General features: G+C 40.8%; 1 protein-coding gene across 1 annotated transcript in view; it reads left to right on the top strand.

Annotated features, from left to right (window-relative positions):
• Positions 1-213: 213 nt before the first annotated feature.
• Positions 214-18,120, top strand: part of LOC113125432 (protocadherin-16-like) — a 71,352-nt gene continuing 53,445 nt past the window's right edge. Inside the window, exons 1-2 of the mRNA XM_026298884.1 lie at positions 214-540; positions 6,187-8,007. Coding sequence (XP_026154669.1) covers positions 6,208-8,007 — 1,800 coding nt within the window. The 5' untranslated portion in view covers positions 214-540; positions 6,187-6,207. The remainder of the gene's footprint in view (positions 541-6,186; positions 8,008-18,120) is intronic.

Genomic DNA, 18,120 nt, shown 5'->3' with positions numbered 1-18,120 from the left:
TTTACACTTCCCTCTTGCATAGGGTGGTGGCACCAAAGTTCAACAATAACCTGGCCTGCCTCTCTGCAGTCGGTGTGGCTCCTTGTGGCAGCAGCAGCAGCAGCAGCAGCAGCACTGCAGGAGAGAGGAGCAGGAGGTTGCACTCCGTCACGTGTTGAATAAATCAGATTTGGAGGGTGACGTCCACCGCTCGGACCCCCACACTGTTTGGTTTCAGTCAGCGCGCTGCAGCAGTGTTTCTGCGAGCAGACGACCAGGGGATGCCGATAAGTTGATAACGTCTGCTGGAAGAGGGCGGCAGGAAAGTTTTCCTGGGGCACAAGTTTACGATTTGACTTTCAAAATTTTCGTCCGGCGAGAAAGAACGAAGTACGAATTAAGCAAAGAAAGTGCGTGCAGGGAGGGAGTATCTCCAGAATCACTGGCAGAGGATATCAAGTTTTTTTTTTTAAAGTTCTGAGATGGATGTAACTTTCACTTTGGACCTCGTTAGGGAATACTGAGACGAATTTGGGTTTCTTCAAACTCGGCTTGATAAATGTGAGTACCCATCACAACAAGATCTCCTCACTCCAGTCCCGATGAAGTTGTGCATCAGTGCAGTTTCTCCACACAATTACCTTTCAGCTTATTCACTGAAGCCCAGTCTGCAGTGCAGGCTCTCTAGGGGGAGAACTGTTGTCCATTGTATTAGATGTTTACCCGTTCTGTGTGTGTTTATCTACCTTTAGAAGACATGCATGTCCTATTTCCACACAAAGTCACAAAGTTAGTTGAAAGAAACAGACTTCCAGCGGCGCATTTGTGCTGTGTTCAGGAACATAACGTCTCAGCTGTCATCACTAATATTTTACAGGTGATGTTATTGCATCAGAGCGGCCAAATATTGAAGTGCTTATCATGTCGCACTTTTTCATCTCCCCCCCCGAGACATTCCTCCCAAACTGGTCAGCCTACGGAGTTATTGTATTGTCCTGCGAGCTGTCGCTGCTGCGTCTTTGTGCCCCTCGCTTACTCCAGTGCGCATACCAAGTGATTACTCACATGTCGGCACAGTTATTGTGTAGGCAGAGTGGTGCTCATTGGCCCCTGAATAGGTTTTCTTTTCCTTCAATTAATAAATGAATGAAGTCTGCACAGTGCTCCGTCGCTAATTATGCGGCCGGTTTTGACTTTACACAAGAAGTGCAGCCACTTTTTTTTTTCCCTCATCAGTTTGAGGAGAAGTCCTTTAATTTGTTGGTCACTACTCGAATTGTTGAGATGTTCACTCTCATTGTTGCTGCCAGTCCTGACTGAACGCTTAATACTTTTTGCAGTAACACAGGGCAAATTGGCACTTTAAAACATGTAATGGTCTGTGATTTTCATCCATCCACCCTGATATCAAATAATCCACCCATTTATCCATCTACCCATCCATACATCCATTTCTCTTCCTGTTTGGGCAATTTGAACCTTTTTTGTGATAATTATGTTCAGTTTGTCTGTTGAGATACATCCAGTTTAGACATTATTCTAATGTGTACCACTTTTCAGATTCTGGGTTGAGTTAATCTGAAACTCAGAGAAAAACAAACAAAAAGCAGCACTGATGGATAAAACCAAAACTTGGACCTCCACAGCTTTTATAAGACTCCAAGAATTATGTCATAAACCCTTGGTGCAGCACATGAAGCAATCATTTCACCAGTCTTGTCTTTGTAGCTTGCATATGCTGTTGATGAAGCTAGTGTTCCTGGCTCCTAAAAAAGAATGAAAAACACAAGATATGTTTCTCCCAGAGCAGCCACACCAACACCACCCAGAACGTTTCTTACTGCCTTACATTTCTTGAAATTGGTTGGCTGTAGTCAGTGTGGTTTTACTGATCTTCATGTGGTGCTGTCATCAGTAAAATAAGTAAAGTGTACATCAGCCATGGCCTCTTGGACGAGTTCATTTTCACTTTCGCGACCAGACTCTGTCACCTAAAATAAATCAGTCACATCAGCGCTGAAAGCAGGAAACCTTAGTGAACACTGTCAAAAATTTAAAATCCCAGTCAGTGCTGTCTTCTTCATGCATGTCAGTTCACATACATGGTGAACTTTGACCTTCGTTGTGGCAATGTTGTCCAAACATTCCTTGCACCCCTGCTACTGTAACTTCATGCACATATGTTTTTAATGATGTAGGCACTTTTATACAGCCAATGCAATATCAGATGGTGTCATCTTTAAAGACAAGCTGTTTTTTTTTTGTTGTTTTTTTTTTTTATCTAGGACATCTTACACAAATAGCTGATCTAACCCATGTTGTTTTTGCTGTGGGAAAGAGATAATCCTTCTTGTCACAGACCCTTAGAAACCTTTAGCTCACAATGAAAAGGTATCCACTGTGTCTTCCAAATAATGTGCTTGTTATGGTCAAGAAGTGCCTATGTATCTGAGGTCTGTGAAGGCTTTCCTGGTCTTTTTACATAGCCAGGAGCTGAAATTTCAAAGACTAATGCAGGGCACAGAAACACAACATTTGTGAGAGGCAATAATCTGGAAACCATTCAGAGCTTTTTAGTTTGCTTTGTGCTAAGCCTGTCATCCTCATGTCCAGTCAGTCTGCAGTTCTGTCTGTGGTTTCCATTAGGGCTGCACTGAGCCTCAGGCAGCCTGGCATGTTCTCCAAACCACAGACATTTTCTATAAGTTAACTGGAATCATGACATGGAATTAGGAGCTCTTTATAAGTAGTCTGCCCCTATAGCTGTCCCTCTTGGCCCATTGATGCTGAAAATTGTTTGGCATTATTAAAGTAGTGCAGCTGAAGTACTATATCTGGGGTCGGATTTTTGATGAACTATGATAAATTTGAACCAGTATTTGTGCTGTTTCTTTTCAGTTTGATGAGTAAAGGCCCAACTTTGATTGTAGTCTAAAGACTGTAGCGAAGATAATTACTCAGTGTGGTGGAAAATCACAGTATTTGTCATCTCAGAAGAAGTGATATGACTTGGCAACAATGCGCTTAGACAAATCCACTTAGTAACAGTGTATTTTGCTCTACGTTGTTAAAAATCATATTTGCATTATATAGAGTGCGTGGCATTCTTCTATGTAATGTAGGTATTGGCTCATGGAGGGAGACACTGTTTTTTCAGATGTCTACTGTAGTTTTAGCCAAAGGCGTGTTTGTATTGATAGTAGAGTAAGGAAGACAAATAGTATTTGACAGAAAAATGAAAAGTATAAATAAGCAAATGTATTTTCAGCTATCATGAAAAATGAGAATTGGCATGTTTGCCAAACAGGGTCTAGACATCTTTGGAGAGGTAGAAATGTGGCTCTGGTGTTTCCAGAATTTACTGCTGCCAGGGATTTTGATGCTGATTCCAATCATGCTAGCAAAATGCCCAGAATGGTTCCCTCTGTATTCAAACAGAGGTTTCATTCTGCATGTAAATCCTAGAAACCTTGTTGGTTGGTTGACTTGGTTTAGAGGGTTCAGAGGTAACTGGGTCAGTTTCATTATTATTGCTATTAATGAAGTGTATATGATGTGCTACACACAGGCCACATGTGCTGATTTTAGCAAAAATAACGTCAGTGAAGCTTTTATGATGTGCAGATTAAGTATTGCAGTGTCCTTGCTGAAGCTAGATGGGGGTTAATCCTCCACCAGTTACATCATCTCAACAAAACTCTTCACCAGTGTTTAACTACCAGTGGGAGGGACACATCATGATCTGGTGCAGTGATGCAAGGAAAACATTTGAATCCAAGCCACAATGGGATTGGCTTAGTAAATACAACAGTTTGAAACCATCAACAGCTATTCTGAACTGTTTTTTTTCCTGGATTGCTTTCCCTGAAGCCCTACACATGAATAGGTTGTTAATCTTTTATGTCCTGACTGCTAACTGGCTGTTAGCTTTCAGACATTAAACTCTCAGTGATGGATCCCTGGGTAGACGGGTGACCGTGTTCGTCATATATGTGAATGTGTTAGCCTTAAAGAAAGTTCTCACACTTACGTACAATACTGAATCTTTTTAAACGATATGTTCTTCTCAACCTGGTATTGTGCAATTAGCCTACCCGAGTGTGTCTGCTATATCCATTAGGCTGCGTTGCTCTGCAGAGGTCCTCTACTGTAGCTCAAGCTGAGAGTGCATTATTTCAGTTGTGGCATTTGGACAAAGATTGTAGCCTTGAAAGTTATCCTTTTGTGCTTTGGAAAAAGCGTTGTACAAGTGCGTCCCCAGTGTTGCAGTAAAGTAAATCAATACTGAGACTTAAAAGTTTAAGTGCTGTCAAGCTTTTCAGACTGTCATGGATGTGCTTATGTTTTGGCCAAGAACAGCACTCACAAAGTAACCCAATGTATGGAATGTAATGGTGAATTTCTATTGCATGTCTTTATGGACCCATCATTTGCAGTTTTTATGGTGTCTGTTAAAGTAATATCAATTAGGAGTAAATGCAGAAAGCTGATCCAGAATTCATTTTTATTCCAAAACTGGTAAATAATCTTGAATTAGTAACACAGGCAATATGTTAACAGTATTGATTTTCACGTCATATTTCTCAGTACTCATACTAAGCTGTATTTGTCCCAATTTATGACGTTAAAGTTAGCATCTTCACTGTTGAAGGCTATAAATCACAGCAGACTGAAATTAGCTCCAGAATCTCGTGCTTATGGCCAACTTCCAGCAGACCTCAATTACAATGCTGCAGAGCCAGAAAAAGGGAGAGAGGTAGACTGTATGGAGCCCTTCAACTCTACTGTACTACTTTGTCACTCAAACACGCTGTCACCACTGTGGCTGACACAGATTGCTACACGCACATGCTCCCATAGATGTACAGATGTTTTGTGTTTCTTTGCAGGTATCAGTTAAACCACTGGGGGGAGCCTTGCAGAGCTCCCCCCATCCATCCATTCATTATCTATATCAGGGATGCCCAATCGTGGTCCTCAAGAGCCACTGTCAAGCTTATTTTCCAACTATCCCCGCCTTATCCACTGCTGATTACCTGGATCAGGTGTGTTCAGTCCATTAGAATCTGGAAGATAGCATCTCAGATGAGGGTGGAAGTAAGGGAAGACAAAGTGAAAGCTTTGGATAGTTGAAAAACAAGCAGGACAGTGGCCCTCAAGGACCAGGATTGGGCACCCCTGATCTATATTAACCTGTACAGAGTTGTGAGCAGGGGCTTATCCCAGCTGACATTGGGTGAGAGGCAGGGTACACCATGGAAAGGTCCCAGTGCTTGATCAGAAACTTAGTTTCTCATATTTCATTGTAGTATTATGTGCTTCTGTATGTATTTCCTCAGAACATAAGCAAATATATCTTGCATATAAGACAGAGTAATTATTACATGAATCTAGGCAAAACCCCAGAAAATTGGAATCCAGTCTCTTTTTTTGAATGTGAAGGACACAATAACTTTCTGTGTGCCATGCACTGGTTTTAGATTATTCTGCAGATGGTGAGAGGCTTGGTGAACAATTTTTACTTTCCTCTACATAGTCTCTTGGTCTCAATTACATTTGCTCTGCAGTGGTGTGTGCTTGCAGTTTATGCAAGGAATTCCAACGCCACTGCTACTTACAAATATCAATATTTGAATATTTCTTCCCCTTGATTTAATAACCAGAATCTCATTTCCTGTAAATAGTAAATGAATGTTTGTTTGGGAAGAGTTACATAGGGGTGAGTATTTCAAACGAGCTAAATGTGGTAGCACACATAAATATTAAATCCAGGACCTCACCCCCCAGACTTAAGGTACATGACCTAGCGGTGAACACACTAGGTAGTCTGGCAAAAGTGATTCCTGTACTTTTTTAATTAAAGTTGAATAATAACAGCCAAAGACTCCCTGTCTGAGGTTGTATGTTGCAGCCTGTGGCTCTGTTGTTTCTTTAGCAAAGGAGACCTTTGTGGTATGTAGGAGAACACCATGTTGACATATTAGGTGAACTAGAAAGTGTAGGAAAATGTTAATGTTCAGCACCTATTGTGTGTGTTGGGGTTGGAATAGAGTCGATAAAACATATGGGAAAATGTTTAAGGCATACTATTTTTTATTAAAGTAACTTACTATGTATGTTTGGCACAGAAATAATACACCTTTCCTTAGTTGTCTGCTTTTGACAGCTCTTGATATTGCTCAGCTTTTCCTCTTTGTGTGTCTGCAGGTTTGAAAAGAAGGAGCTGAAATGAAGACAGCTGCCAACGTTTTGGGGAAGTCTATAATGGATTCTTCGCACCATGAGGGTTTGTGGAACAGAAGGATAGCGCTAATTGTGTATGTGGTCTTGGAGCTAGTAGCAGTCCAATCACCCATGGTCCTGGGGACCCTTGAGCTGCAGTTAGATGAGGAACAGCCAGCAGGCACAATTGTAGGTGACATCAGTGCTGGACTTCCTCCTGGCATCACAGCATCCCTTTACTTCATTTCAGACCATGAGGGTACAGGTGTGGGCAGTGACTTGGACATAGATGAGAGCACAGGCATTATTAAAACGGCCAAAGTTCTCGACAGGGAACTGAGGGACAGATACAACTTTATAGCGGTCACTGTGACAGGTGTGACTGTGGAGGTGACGATCAAGGTTAATGACATAAATGACCATGCCCCAACATTTTCAAGAAACCGGGCAGCATTTACAATCCCTGAGCAGACTGCTATTGGCACTAGATTTCCTCTTGAGCCAGCTGTGGATGCTGATAAAGGCCAGCTTACCACACAGGGTTACCTTATCAAGGATGGAAATGTTGGCCAGGCCTTTACATTGGAGACCAGGAGGGGAAGCAATGAGGTTCTCTATCTGGACTTGGTGGTCAACGCTATTCTAGACAGAGAGAAAAGATCTGCCTATACTTTATTTTTGGAGGCCTTTGATGGTGGTTCCCCTAAAAGGACTGATCAGATGATATTAGATATTACTGTACAAGATATTAATGACAACGCTCCTGTTTTTAACCAGAGCCGCTATCATGCCATAATATCTGAAAACCTCCATCCTGGAAGCAACATCCTGCAGGTGTTTGCCTCAGATGCTGATGAAGGAGACAATGGGATGGTGCTGTATGAAATCAACAGGAGACAAAGTGACCCTGACCGTTACTTTGTCATTGATTCTCGCACTGGCATAATCACACTCAACAAGCCACTGGATTTTGAGATAAGGAGAGTCCACGAACTGGTGGTCCAGGCACAAGACAATGCAACCCATCCAGAGGTGACTAATGCCTTTGTCACTATCCATGTTAGAGACTACAATGATAACCAGCCCACCATGACCATCATCTTTCTCAGTGAGGATGGGTCTCCTAGGATATCAGAGGGTGCACAACCAGGCCAGTATGTAGCCAGGATTTCAGTCACTGACCCAGACTATGGAGAGTATGCTAATGTCAATGTGTCGCTAGAGGGAGGAGATGGAAAATTTGCCCTGACCACAAAGGATAGTATCATCTATCTGATTTGTGTGGACCAGATTCTGGACCGGGAAGAAAGAGACACCTATGAGTTGAGAGTGATGGCAACAGACTCAGGCACCCCTCCACTCAGGGCTGAGTCCTCCTTTGTTATCCAGGTGACTGACATCAATGACAACCCTCCTCTGTTTGACCATCCAGTGTACAGACAGGTCATCCCTGAAGTGGTGTTTCCAGGGAGCTTTGTGTTACAGGTGACAGCTAGAGACAAAGACCAGGGGCCCAATGGGGACATTAACTATAGCATCCTGCAAGACCGAGGTGCTTACTCCAACTGGTTCAGTATAGACTCTGTTACGGGAATCATCACCACTCTTACCCAGTTGGATTATGAAAAGAATCCAAATCCCACTATAACTGTGGTGGCCACAGATGGAGGGAAGCCAGGCCTGTCCTCCACTGCTGTGGTAAATGTTGTACTTCAGGATATAAATGACAATGAGCCTATTTTTGAGAGAAACTTCTACAATGTGTCGATCAAGGAGAATACAGCTCCAGGGACCTGCATTCTTGAGGTAGGACATTTTCTTTCAGATTTATGTTATTAAAAGTTTGTGAATTGATTGATTTTAACACACTCCCACTCAAACTCTGAGCTTATGTAAGAATCTAAAATCAACTTGGGACAAATGTGAGGAGCATAATAAATGGGGTTTTACTAGATCAATAACATAGAACTCTGTCTGACTTTGCCGATTTCTTTCATTACCTTATGAAGAGTTATTTTTTTAAAGGTAAAGCTGTTTCAATTGGACTGCCTTAGTGAGGATTTACCTGCAGTTTTAAGCCAAGATGATTTCCTCTTTGGCTGTCCTCTCCTTCACCTCTCAAAAGGTTTCCAGGGTAACAGAGGCAGTGTAAAGTCTTCTGTCAGCCCAGGCACAAAGTGGTTTTTCATGTATTCACAGACAGAGACAAATTCAGGGCTTTATCCAAAGAAATAGATGTCACTTCACTCTCAAAAGGCACCTTAATTAGGCTAGTTGACCGTGAGAAAAAATGGCTATAGACGACAACATGAATTAAAGTTCAAATTACAGCACCCCCTGTGACTGCAGCCCTGTTTCACTAACACATACTGTTTTCTTAAGTTCTATTAAAAAGCCTGCATTTACAAAAATACAACTCATCAGTTGTTAATAATGTCTTCAGTCATCAAGCTTTTTTAACAAGTGTAGTGTAATGCTGCTCCTTCAATTTCACAAGCGTCTGCAGTAGAATTGCATAGATCAAGGAGTTGAATACAGAGAGCAGCCAAGACAGAGGGGCTAGCAGACGGGATCTTGGCCCCGGGTTTGGCCTTGGAAAAGGGAGTGGTGAAGGGAGACACAGGCCTTACCACGACTCCTGGCTTGAATGCAGAAATAGAAGCTATGTGGGCTTTTTGTGGGAGGTCCCCTCACTATAAATCACAGGGACCAGAAGATATGGGAAATGGGGAATGTACTGAGATTGATTATGGAATTTGGAAATTTAACCAAAGATTTATTAAAAAATGTATGTTTTGGACAACTGTAAAGCTCCATGATCACTCTTGTGATGATGGTTGAAATTCAACAAAAGTATCTGAAAACCTATATTTTGCTTTTTTTTTAATTTTTTTTTTTACCAGTGATAGAGTTTTGTCTTTTCTCTGCACTCACTCTAAAAGCATTACTACCTGCTCTCAAACAACTCTCTGAGCATGATATGCTTGATCAGTGGCCTCAAACAGTCCAAGTATGAAGTAGTTCTTCAAAGGCACTGGCGCTCTGGCCGCTCTTGGGCCTGCCTGGGTGCTGCAGACATTTGTTTGGCGGGCCATGTGAGAACAGACTGCTCTTAACTCAGGGTGCCAGCTCTACATCCAAACATCTCAGCAAGACATCTGATGACTGCCTTTTTTCTATGTAGATGAAATTCCCAATGTTCCCCTTTTCCATTCACAATGCTGTCCAAAAATTATTACAATAAGGGCATTGTGATCCTTAATTCAAGCATTTCAAGTGGCTTGTTTTTTTCCCCCTCTGCAGGTCACCGGCACAGCAGTTCATGATTATTCTAATGTACTCTAGGTTGGCTCCACAATGTTGTGCCTGTGATATTTTGTCGCCTTCTGCTGTATGTTATTGGTGTATTTATCTATCATTAGATTTGTAGGAAAAAGATATGTAAAACTAAGGCCTTAAGCCTTTTAACAATCAGTTTTGTAATTCAATATAGATCCACTGCAAAGCAAATAGGTCATCTTTGAGAGAGGAAATGTGACATGAAACAACATTTGTTTCATCAACCATTACTTATTCGATTCACCATTACTAGTTTTCAAACTGTGTCCAGTTTTATAAGTTCTAGATATCAAAAAACTTTGAAATTATGCATATGATGCAATAAAGAAACCACAATAACAAAATAGCTTACTTCACTCTCCAGATGTGTCCTTGATCCTTTCATGTTCTTTAGCAGTATTTTATATCTCTTCTTTACACTGTGTATATTTTATTACAAATGTGTGCAGTCTTCTTAGAATAATAGGAAAGTAAACAAGATTAAAAAAATTATTATTCCAGGGTCATTTAATTTGATCATTAAGCACAGGAGCTATTGATTCCTGACATGGAGGGAAAAAAGTAAAATAATATTGATTTGGAATAATGAGGTACAACAGACAGCAAATTCAGTAAAGCAAATCTGTATTGTCTTGGTTTTGAGAGTTATTTGCCATTTGTTCTTATTTGTGTTATTTCATTTGTGAAGTAATGAAGCTTTTCAGTTGGTTATTTTATAATATCTCAATATGGACAAAATTACACATCAAGTTATAGTAATTTTTGGTTGACTTAGAGTGTCTCCCTGCTAAGAATTGCCCCTCTGTATGTTTCGGGGGTGGGGGGGGATTTTTGGCTCCAATAGAAAGGTGAGAGGGGGTCTCTAGGCAGCTGAGGGGGAAATGAGCTCTGACAAGTGCTGGCATGAATGGCAGAGGTGACATGAGTGGGAGGGTTTCCTTGTCTGGCTATTGGTCTGTCCGTCTCCGAATTCTTATCTGATCTCACTTCATTTCTCATTAGCGGCATATGATGTTAGGCTAGACCTAATTTTTAAACCCACCTCCATTATGTTTATGACAGAACTGTCATCACTGCAGGCCACTCTGTGACATCAGACGAACAAACAGCAAACATTTTGCCCCTTTTCTTAATTTCTTCGTTCTTTTACCACCCAAATCTCTTGGCAAACCTATTTTTGGTATTGTATAGGATTGGTATGCTTTGGCTGGAATGTCTTATCTACAATAATAATATAAGCCTGCTAGTTTTTACTTTAGATATTCAGAGTCTGTGTAAGTGGCCTAACATACAACACCACCCATTATACATTTATAATTTAACTGGATTTTTTCAGGGCAGTCTACTTGAAAAAGGTACCTGTGTGAAGTGGCATTCTGAATCACTTCTCTGTTGCTGCCAACATAAAAGCCAGATGTCTCTGGCTTTCTTTCATGCTAGTGCCTAGGAGTTTGCCACAGTCTTTTTGCATTATAGTGACTGCCTCCTTGTGACCACCAGGCAGGTGCTAATTACATTACCTTGTGCCATGGTGACCTTGAGTCAGTGTTAGCTGATGAAAAAATGTGGCTACTGCAGTGGTGTGAAATAATAATTTTTATAATGCAAATCTACAATTCGGATTCATAATGTTCTCTCAACTTTCATCGTCTGTGCCTTTAGAATATCTGCCTCACAGTCCTTGTAGAGTATATTTGTTTTAACAATCAATTGAAAAATGTACAGTTTACTGAGTGTGCTATCTTCTGGTCCATTTATACAATAAGCATGCAGTTTCTTTTATTTTAGCATTAAGTTTAATAGATGTGTGCTTCTCCTCAAAAATGTTCTCCTCTCCGTGTTTTAGCTGATACTCATGAATGTCAACCACATTTTGATCATTGCAGCTGTAGTGCAATGCATAAAAAATGTTAATTTCACTCAAACTAAAGTTCCACAAAAGAGCCATGTAAAATGCAATGATTTGGTGACTGGAAAGGACACCTTACTGCTCAGTCTGTTCATGTACCATAATAACTTATCCAGTACAGCTTTCCCAGAATATCCGAGTGAGGCTTCAACTTTTTGCAAATAAGTGAGACTAACTATGGAGATGAATGAAATTTCCTGTTTTAGTCTTTGTATTTTTGTACACAAACCATGTAATCAATTCTCACCAGACATTTTTCTGGGGATAGCTCGTGTCAAACAAAATGTTCACTTGTCTGTTTTAATACCAGCCCGGACTGTCTCCCTGTGAGATTGGTTTAGCCTGAGGCTAGCTGACTCTGCTTTTGGTCTCCTCTGTTTCTTTTTCCTCCTGCTAACTACGAAGCTTCGCTGTGGCTCTGCGGTATATAGTATTTTCAGGGAATGGTAAAATTGCAGGAAACTGGATGTGCTACTTAATGTGTTCACAAATGTAATACTTCCTTGAGCACTTACTCCTGGGCCTAGTAAGGGCACTGAAGCGAACATAAACACTGATGTACATCTGGATAGAGTGTGGGTGTGGGTCAAAGTTTCTGTGCTTCAGAGAGCTGAGCGCATTTTATTGTGCTTAGATGTCCATCAGCAAATCCACCACCTTTCTCTTTCCAGCAGCAGAGGAAGAGGGGAAAATTGTGGTGAAACTTTTAATGCCACATGGCTGAATACAGAAGTTTGGAGGAAATACTGTTCATTAGGGGAAAACCAAAATTATGTGTGTTTTAACACTAAACTGTGAAACAGAATGGAAGGAGCAGTGAATTTGCATTTACATTTACTGCAAGTGTCAGAACTGTATTTATCTTAGAGCTGCAACTAAAATTTGTCATTATTGATTGTTTTGGTAATTGTGATCTGAAAACAGTAAACATTTGAGATTTTTTTCTTCATAAATAACTTTGAGATTGTCAGATTGTTGTCATACAGGTGCAGCTAACAGCCAGTGATATATGGCAAAACAAAATAGATCAGAACAATGATTCTTTGTTGGTTGTATGTATGTATGTGAATACTGAACAGTAAAGCAAGCAGTGTTTGCAGCACTTTTGGCTGTGAGGCAGAAGTTGTGAGATAAAAGCCTGCTGGAGGGGGCTTTACCAACATCTGGTAAGAAAGGACGATGGGCTTATATATCTCTTTCTTGGGGAAAGAAATGTGATTATTATAGATTGTCCGCAAGACTGTCTGACGTAGGTGAGGCAGACTTCTCATCAGACATCTCATCATGCTTCCAAGTTTCTATTTAATACAGTGAAAAGAGAGACAGAGAGAGATAAAGGGAAAGAGAGAAAACAGTTGAGTCTCCCTAGGGACAGTTAGCCTCTGGCAGCTGTGACACAGCCCTGACTCAGCAGCTGGATCCAGCTGTTGATCCCGCCTTTTAACATCTATCCGCTTACTCTTTGGGGTAAGATCTCTTTCATGCTTCCTGTCTCTTTGTCTCTGTTTGCCTCTTTTTACTTTTTCTCTGTCTGTCCAGGCTTCTTATCTCTTCTAGCTTCCTTTTCCCACACTGCTGTGTCCCCTCTGTGATCCAATTACACATCTTCACTTCCCCTGTTTCCCCTCTGGAGTGGTGACATGTGAATCAGAGCAGGTGAGAGCCGTACATCTGCCTGCCCGGGGATGCTCAGTACTCCCTCAGGATGATGCAAACACACTGCCTTGTGAGTTCCAGTCAGACCTGGCTCAGACTGATTCAATTTGGCAAAATCTGGTGTAATTGAGATTAAACAGAGTGAAGTCAGACTGCAGGTGTGTGTGCCTTTGCAATGTTGTGTTCAGGCTCAAGAGGAGCACTTTAGCTTGACCTTCATAAATAAAGACAAATGCTCACTTTGTCTTCCTTGTCCTTTGAGACAACTGAAATGGAAGGGGGGATACTGTGCTGTGATGCAGGTTCTCTGGCCTTCTGTTCTCACAGATTGCGGTCCCCCTGCACATGTGGTAGGCAGTTGGCACTGCTAAGCAAGCTGGGCATCAGGAAGCATGGTCTGCTCATGATAGACTTTCTGTTCCAAAGCAAATCTGAGCTAAATCATCCATCCAGTTTCCTGCTGTCCATCAGAAGCCACTAGACTGGAAAGCAGACACTGAGTGACTGCTTGCCAGGTACATAAATCGGTAACCAGGAAACTAAATCACAAACAGTAACAAATCATTTATAGTGTAATGATGAAGTGCAGCTATTGTAATGGTACATATTCAGCCACCAGCATGTTGTATTTTGTCATGACAGACGTGTCTCTAGCATGGATATATATCTATATATATATATATATATATATATATATATATATATATATAATATATATATATATATATATATATATATATATATATATATATATAGCCCTAAAATATCTTAACCACTGAGGAAATTGTGTCCAGTTCCAGAACTTCACTGTTACAAAGAATGTATCGGTTTCATCTGCCAGCAACCTCAACCCCTTTTGCTCCAGCTTTGCTGCTGTATTGACTGCCAGTTGAAATAACAATTGAGAAGAATGTTACTGAGCCTAACAAGCTCATGGAAAGAGTAGTGCATTTGGTTACAGGGCGTGTGGTCAGATCATCCTATTCCTGCTCTCAATTACATTGATTTTGGTTTATAACCAGGTCACATCAGGACTGTGAAGTTGACTGAGCATAGGGATTAGTCAGTACCTCATTGTCTCTTGCAAGAAATAGGTAATATAATATAATGTTTCAGACAAGACGTGATAAGATGTGGGGAAACATTCTAAATACAAATAAGGCCAGAAGTAAAGATTCCTCAGCCAAGACTAGCGCTTTGTGTGGTCAGGAAAATGTGGGATATACATACACTGACAGTGTTAGAGCAGGATGTTTTGCAGATGCTTGTTAACAGTAATGATGCTATGAAAGTTTCCAGCTCCTGTGTGGACCAAATTACTGCGCTGGGTGTTGAACTGACTGAAATGTGACCAGCCGGTGTGTATCAACAATACTTGCTGGGAATTATATTCCCTCTTAGCTCTTTGATCAGTTTTTAATATAATTATTGTTTTATTTAGCCACATTTTATATGTCAGAAGTAAATTTTATATTAAAAAAGGGACAAATAGTTCATTTGTTTGTTCATTTATTGGTATTGATATTTCCACTAGATGCCATTTTAATTAAAAAAAATGTACTGATAGCACTGAGTTGAGTTATTAAGTTGATTAATGAAATTGATGATTAACAGAAGATTTATCAGCAGGGGCTTTAATAACTGATGGTAGGTATTCATCAAGCAACACTGCCAACATTTCAATTTTTGGTGTTTGTCCTTGCTTACTTCTAGTGAATAATTATTAATTCCAAGGCTTTAGAAACAGAGAAAGAGATATCAAGAGGGGCAGAATGACAAGCCACATGGATGAGTTATCAGAGCATAGAGAGGGAGATGGAGGTTTGTGGGGAAAGATGTTTCACTTTTGCATTGCAGTTAGCCAACGTTGTCTGTCTTGGCTTCAAGCAGAGAGGCACCAAGGACTGCTCTAACCAGGCTCACAGTCTTTGAGTACTGATGCTCCATGGTGGTCCACCCTCACACTGTTGGTTGCATATCTCGAAGCCTTTGCCACATTTACCAGAAATCCCCTTTGTGTTATAAGGGACAACATCTGTTGTGCCTTTTCTATTCCAAGGTAATGCATTCACCCTGTTTTAATAATGAGACAACTGCCTTGCTTAACACTGACTTTGTGTGTGCTAGGAGGTGATTTAAAGAGTTAGTGGGGAAATTAATTGGGTTATACAGCTCATCAATAAGACTAATTTCATCTGGTGCTGCAGAATTTATGTAAAGTGGTGTGCTGCTTCTTTTAACTAGCATGTTGTAAGGTCAAAACTTTGTTTAGATTGTTGTGTGTATCCTGGTGCCGTGAGGAGCCCGGGGGCAGAGTGGGGAGCAGTGGGACTTTTTGCTGTAATTAGGTAGAGCTGGTATGCAGGGCTGCAGGACTCAAGATGTGTGATGTGGTATCAGGGCAAGGGAAGAAAAGCCGGGGACTGGGGTGTATATATCTGTGTGTCTTGGTGTTTTTGGGGTGGAAGAAATCCTCTAATCAGTGCCCTTAACAAATCCATCTTGTGGGATACGTAGGATCAACACAGAAGGCTTAAGTGCAGGGAAATCTATGGAGCAGATATGAGTTTGGCTGCCCGTGGCCAAACCAAAGTGCAGGTCTCTTCTGTGTACCACCTTTACATTCCAGTATAGGACTAAGACTGGACATGTCATGCAGTCAATCTGATCCAAATTGGGGCAGAACCCGAACTTCCTTGGAAAGTGATATAAAAACTTACTTTTTGGTGTCTTTAGTATGAGTGGACTGTGGAAAGTGGGTCTCTTTCGGGCTTTAGGGTGAAGTTGATCACCCTCAGAGGATATATGAAAAGAACTTCATGGTTAGGTTACCAGAAAAAGTGTGTATTGTCTGAGACAGCTTTGGCAAAGTCAACTCACCTTTCAAATTGGCGCAGACAGGGAGCCAGTCAGTGCAGTAGTTTGGATAATGGAGAAACAAGTTGTTGATGCTTTCAGCAAGCCAATGCATCATCGCCAGGTCTGAAGGCATCCAGACATCTGGTTTCAGAAGCTCTCTCCAGTCAAACCTGGCTGTGTCTTTATAGAGGATCCCTGGAAATGATGTATAATATATTTCATCAGATCTCTGATGCAACTATAAAAGCATCAAATCCCAGTTGAATTTCTGCCATGTGCTACAGAAAGCTGTATCATCTACGATGAATCTTCGATTCATCTGGCTATCCTTACAACCAAGTGACCCTTTTTAATCGGCTATTCTGTTGGTGTTGTCTCGGTAACAGACTGCTTTCACAGGTTTATTTTTTTGCGTCACAGTTGTAGAGTTGCTTGTGTACAAGTTTGCTCCCATGTAGAGTGCCATGGTACTCACTCATAATCTCACTGAACTGGACTCAGAGGGTGTGCAGATGTGAATGATATTGGTTTGCTGACCTGTGCAGATCTTTGATTTGGTGCCTGAGTAGAACTAAAGAGTCACCTGCTGCCAATTTATGTTATCAACAACTTATTGCTTACAGGCCCTGATTAGCCCCGACAGCGGATATAGTGATTAATGTAGCAATTTACCTTTTGTATGTGAAGTCACGACATGCTGGAATAACACTAGCTCATTCAGAGATCTGACTTGGATTGGGCAGTTTGTCTTTTTAACTCTTTAGTGATTCAGCAAAAGTAAGCGAATAGCTGTTTTGTTTCTTTTCCTACAGCAATTTCACAGCTTTCTCACAATCTCTGTGCAGTCCTACTGCACTTTCTCACAATCTCTGTGCAGTCCTACTGCAGGTTTTAGTCTTTAGTTACTGAGGGAGGGGAAGTTACCTTTTCACTGGGATTTGTAAGGTCCTTCAGGAACGCAAACTGTCACACTATCAGTTGCAAGCCTGCTGCATGACTTATAAATCACAATCTTCTGACAGATCAGCCAGCTCTGTGACTTTCATCATCACCAGTATAACAAAAGCTCTGATTAAAAATAAATACAGTTTCCAACCTTCGACAATCCAATGAGTGATGTTTAAAGTTGAGTTTGACAACATCTGAAAACTTTCCTGGACTATATTCTTTAGATGTGTGGTCTCCAAAGCAAACAGAATGTTTGATAAGATATACAGTCTTACTTATTGCACCACAGCTTATATGATATATCAGGATTGAATGGAAAAGCTGCTCTAGTACATTATGATTCGAGTGTAACCCTATTATTGAACCCTCAGTGCTGTGACCATCCTGTGGTATTGGTTAATGGTAATTTTCTCTCTTGTATTAGAAATGTCAATCATCAGTATGCAAGTGAGAAATTAAAACATGACAGGATATCTGACTTTAACACTACCAATATGCAAGCACAAAGCTTTTCATTTATACCACTGTGTGACATTTTGACTGATTAAGCTTTACTTTTGCAATTTTAATTTACTGTCACAGTGGTTTGGCAGTCACATTTTCAGTGAACGCTCACATGCTGAGTATAAAAGGATCATGCAGACAACGACAAGGAGAAAAAACGGCCTTCTATTCCAGCTTTAAATCTCAGCCAGTTTCAGTCACTGCTCTTTCCCTGTTACCATTTCTGTCATTGCTGCTACTGCACAATTTTTTATTTGTGGTCCCTCCTTTATATTTTCAAGTCAAGCATGTAAATTCTACACTTAAATTTATGAACATGTCATTGTCTTAGAAACACTTTATAACAACCAGCTGTAAATTCATCTTTGAAATGTTGACCTCTGAATCCTAACTGAGGTCTGCTCATATAACCTTTCTACCTGAGCAGTATTTTGTCCTTTATTATTATTTGAAGTTTCTTACAGTGTCAGTTTACTCTTGTATACTGTATGACTGAAAAAAGAAGTGTGAAGTGTTCTCCCTCCTGTAGTTTCATAAATGACTTGAAAACAGGCAGTTTAAGTGTGAAGTTGCTCTATGCCCTGTTCCTTCCGCTCTTTATTCATCACACTAACTCACATGCACATAGAAGTATGGTGAAAGTTTTTACTGAAGAGCTGGGGGAAGGGCACTATTGCTGTTGTGGGCCTGGGCCAAGATGGGCT

This window comes from Mastacembelus armatus, chromosome 13 (assembly GCF_900324485.2).
Source record: "Mastacembelus armatus chromosome 13, fMasArm1.2, whole genome shotgun sequence".
Lineage (NCBI taxonomy): Eukaryota > Metazoa > Chordata > Actinopteri > Synbranchiformes > Mastacembelidae > Mastacembelus > Mastacembelus armatus.
The sequence above is the reverse complement of the archived record's forward strand: the minus strand, read 5'-3'. Positions and strand labels throughout refer to the sequence as shown.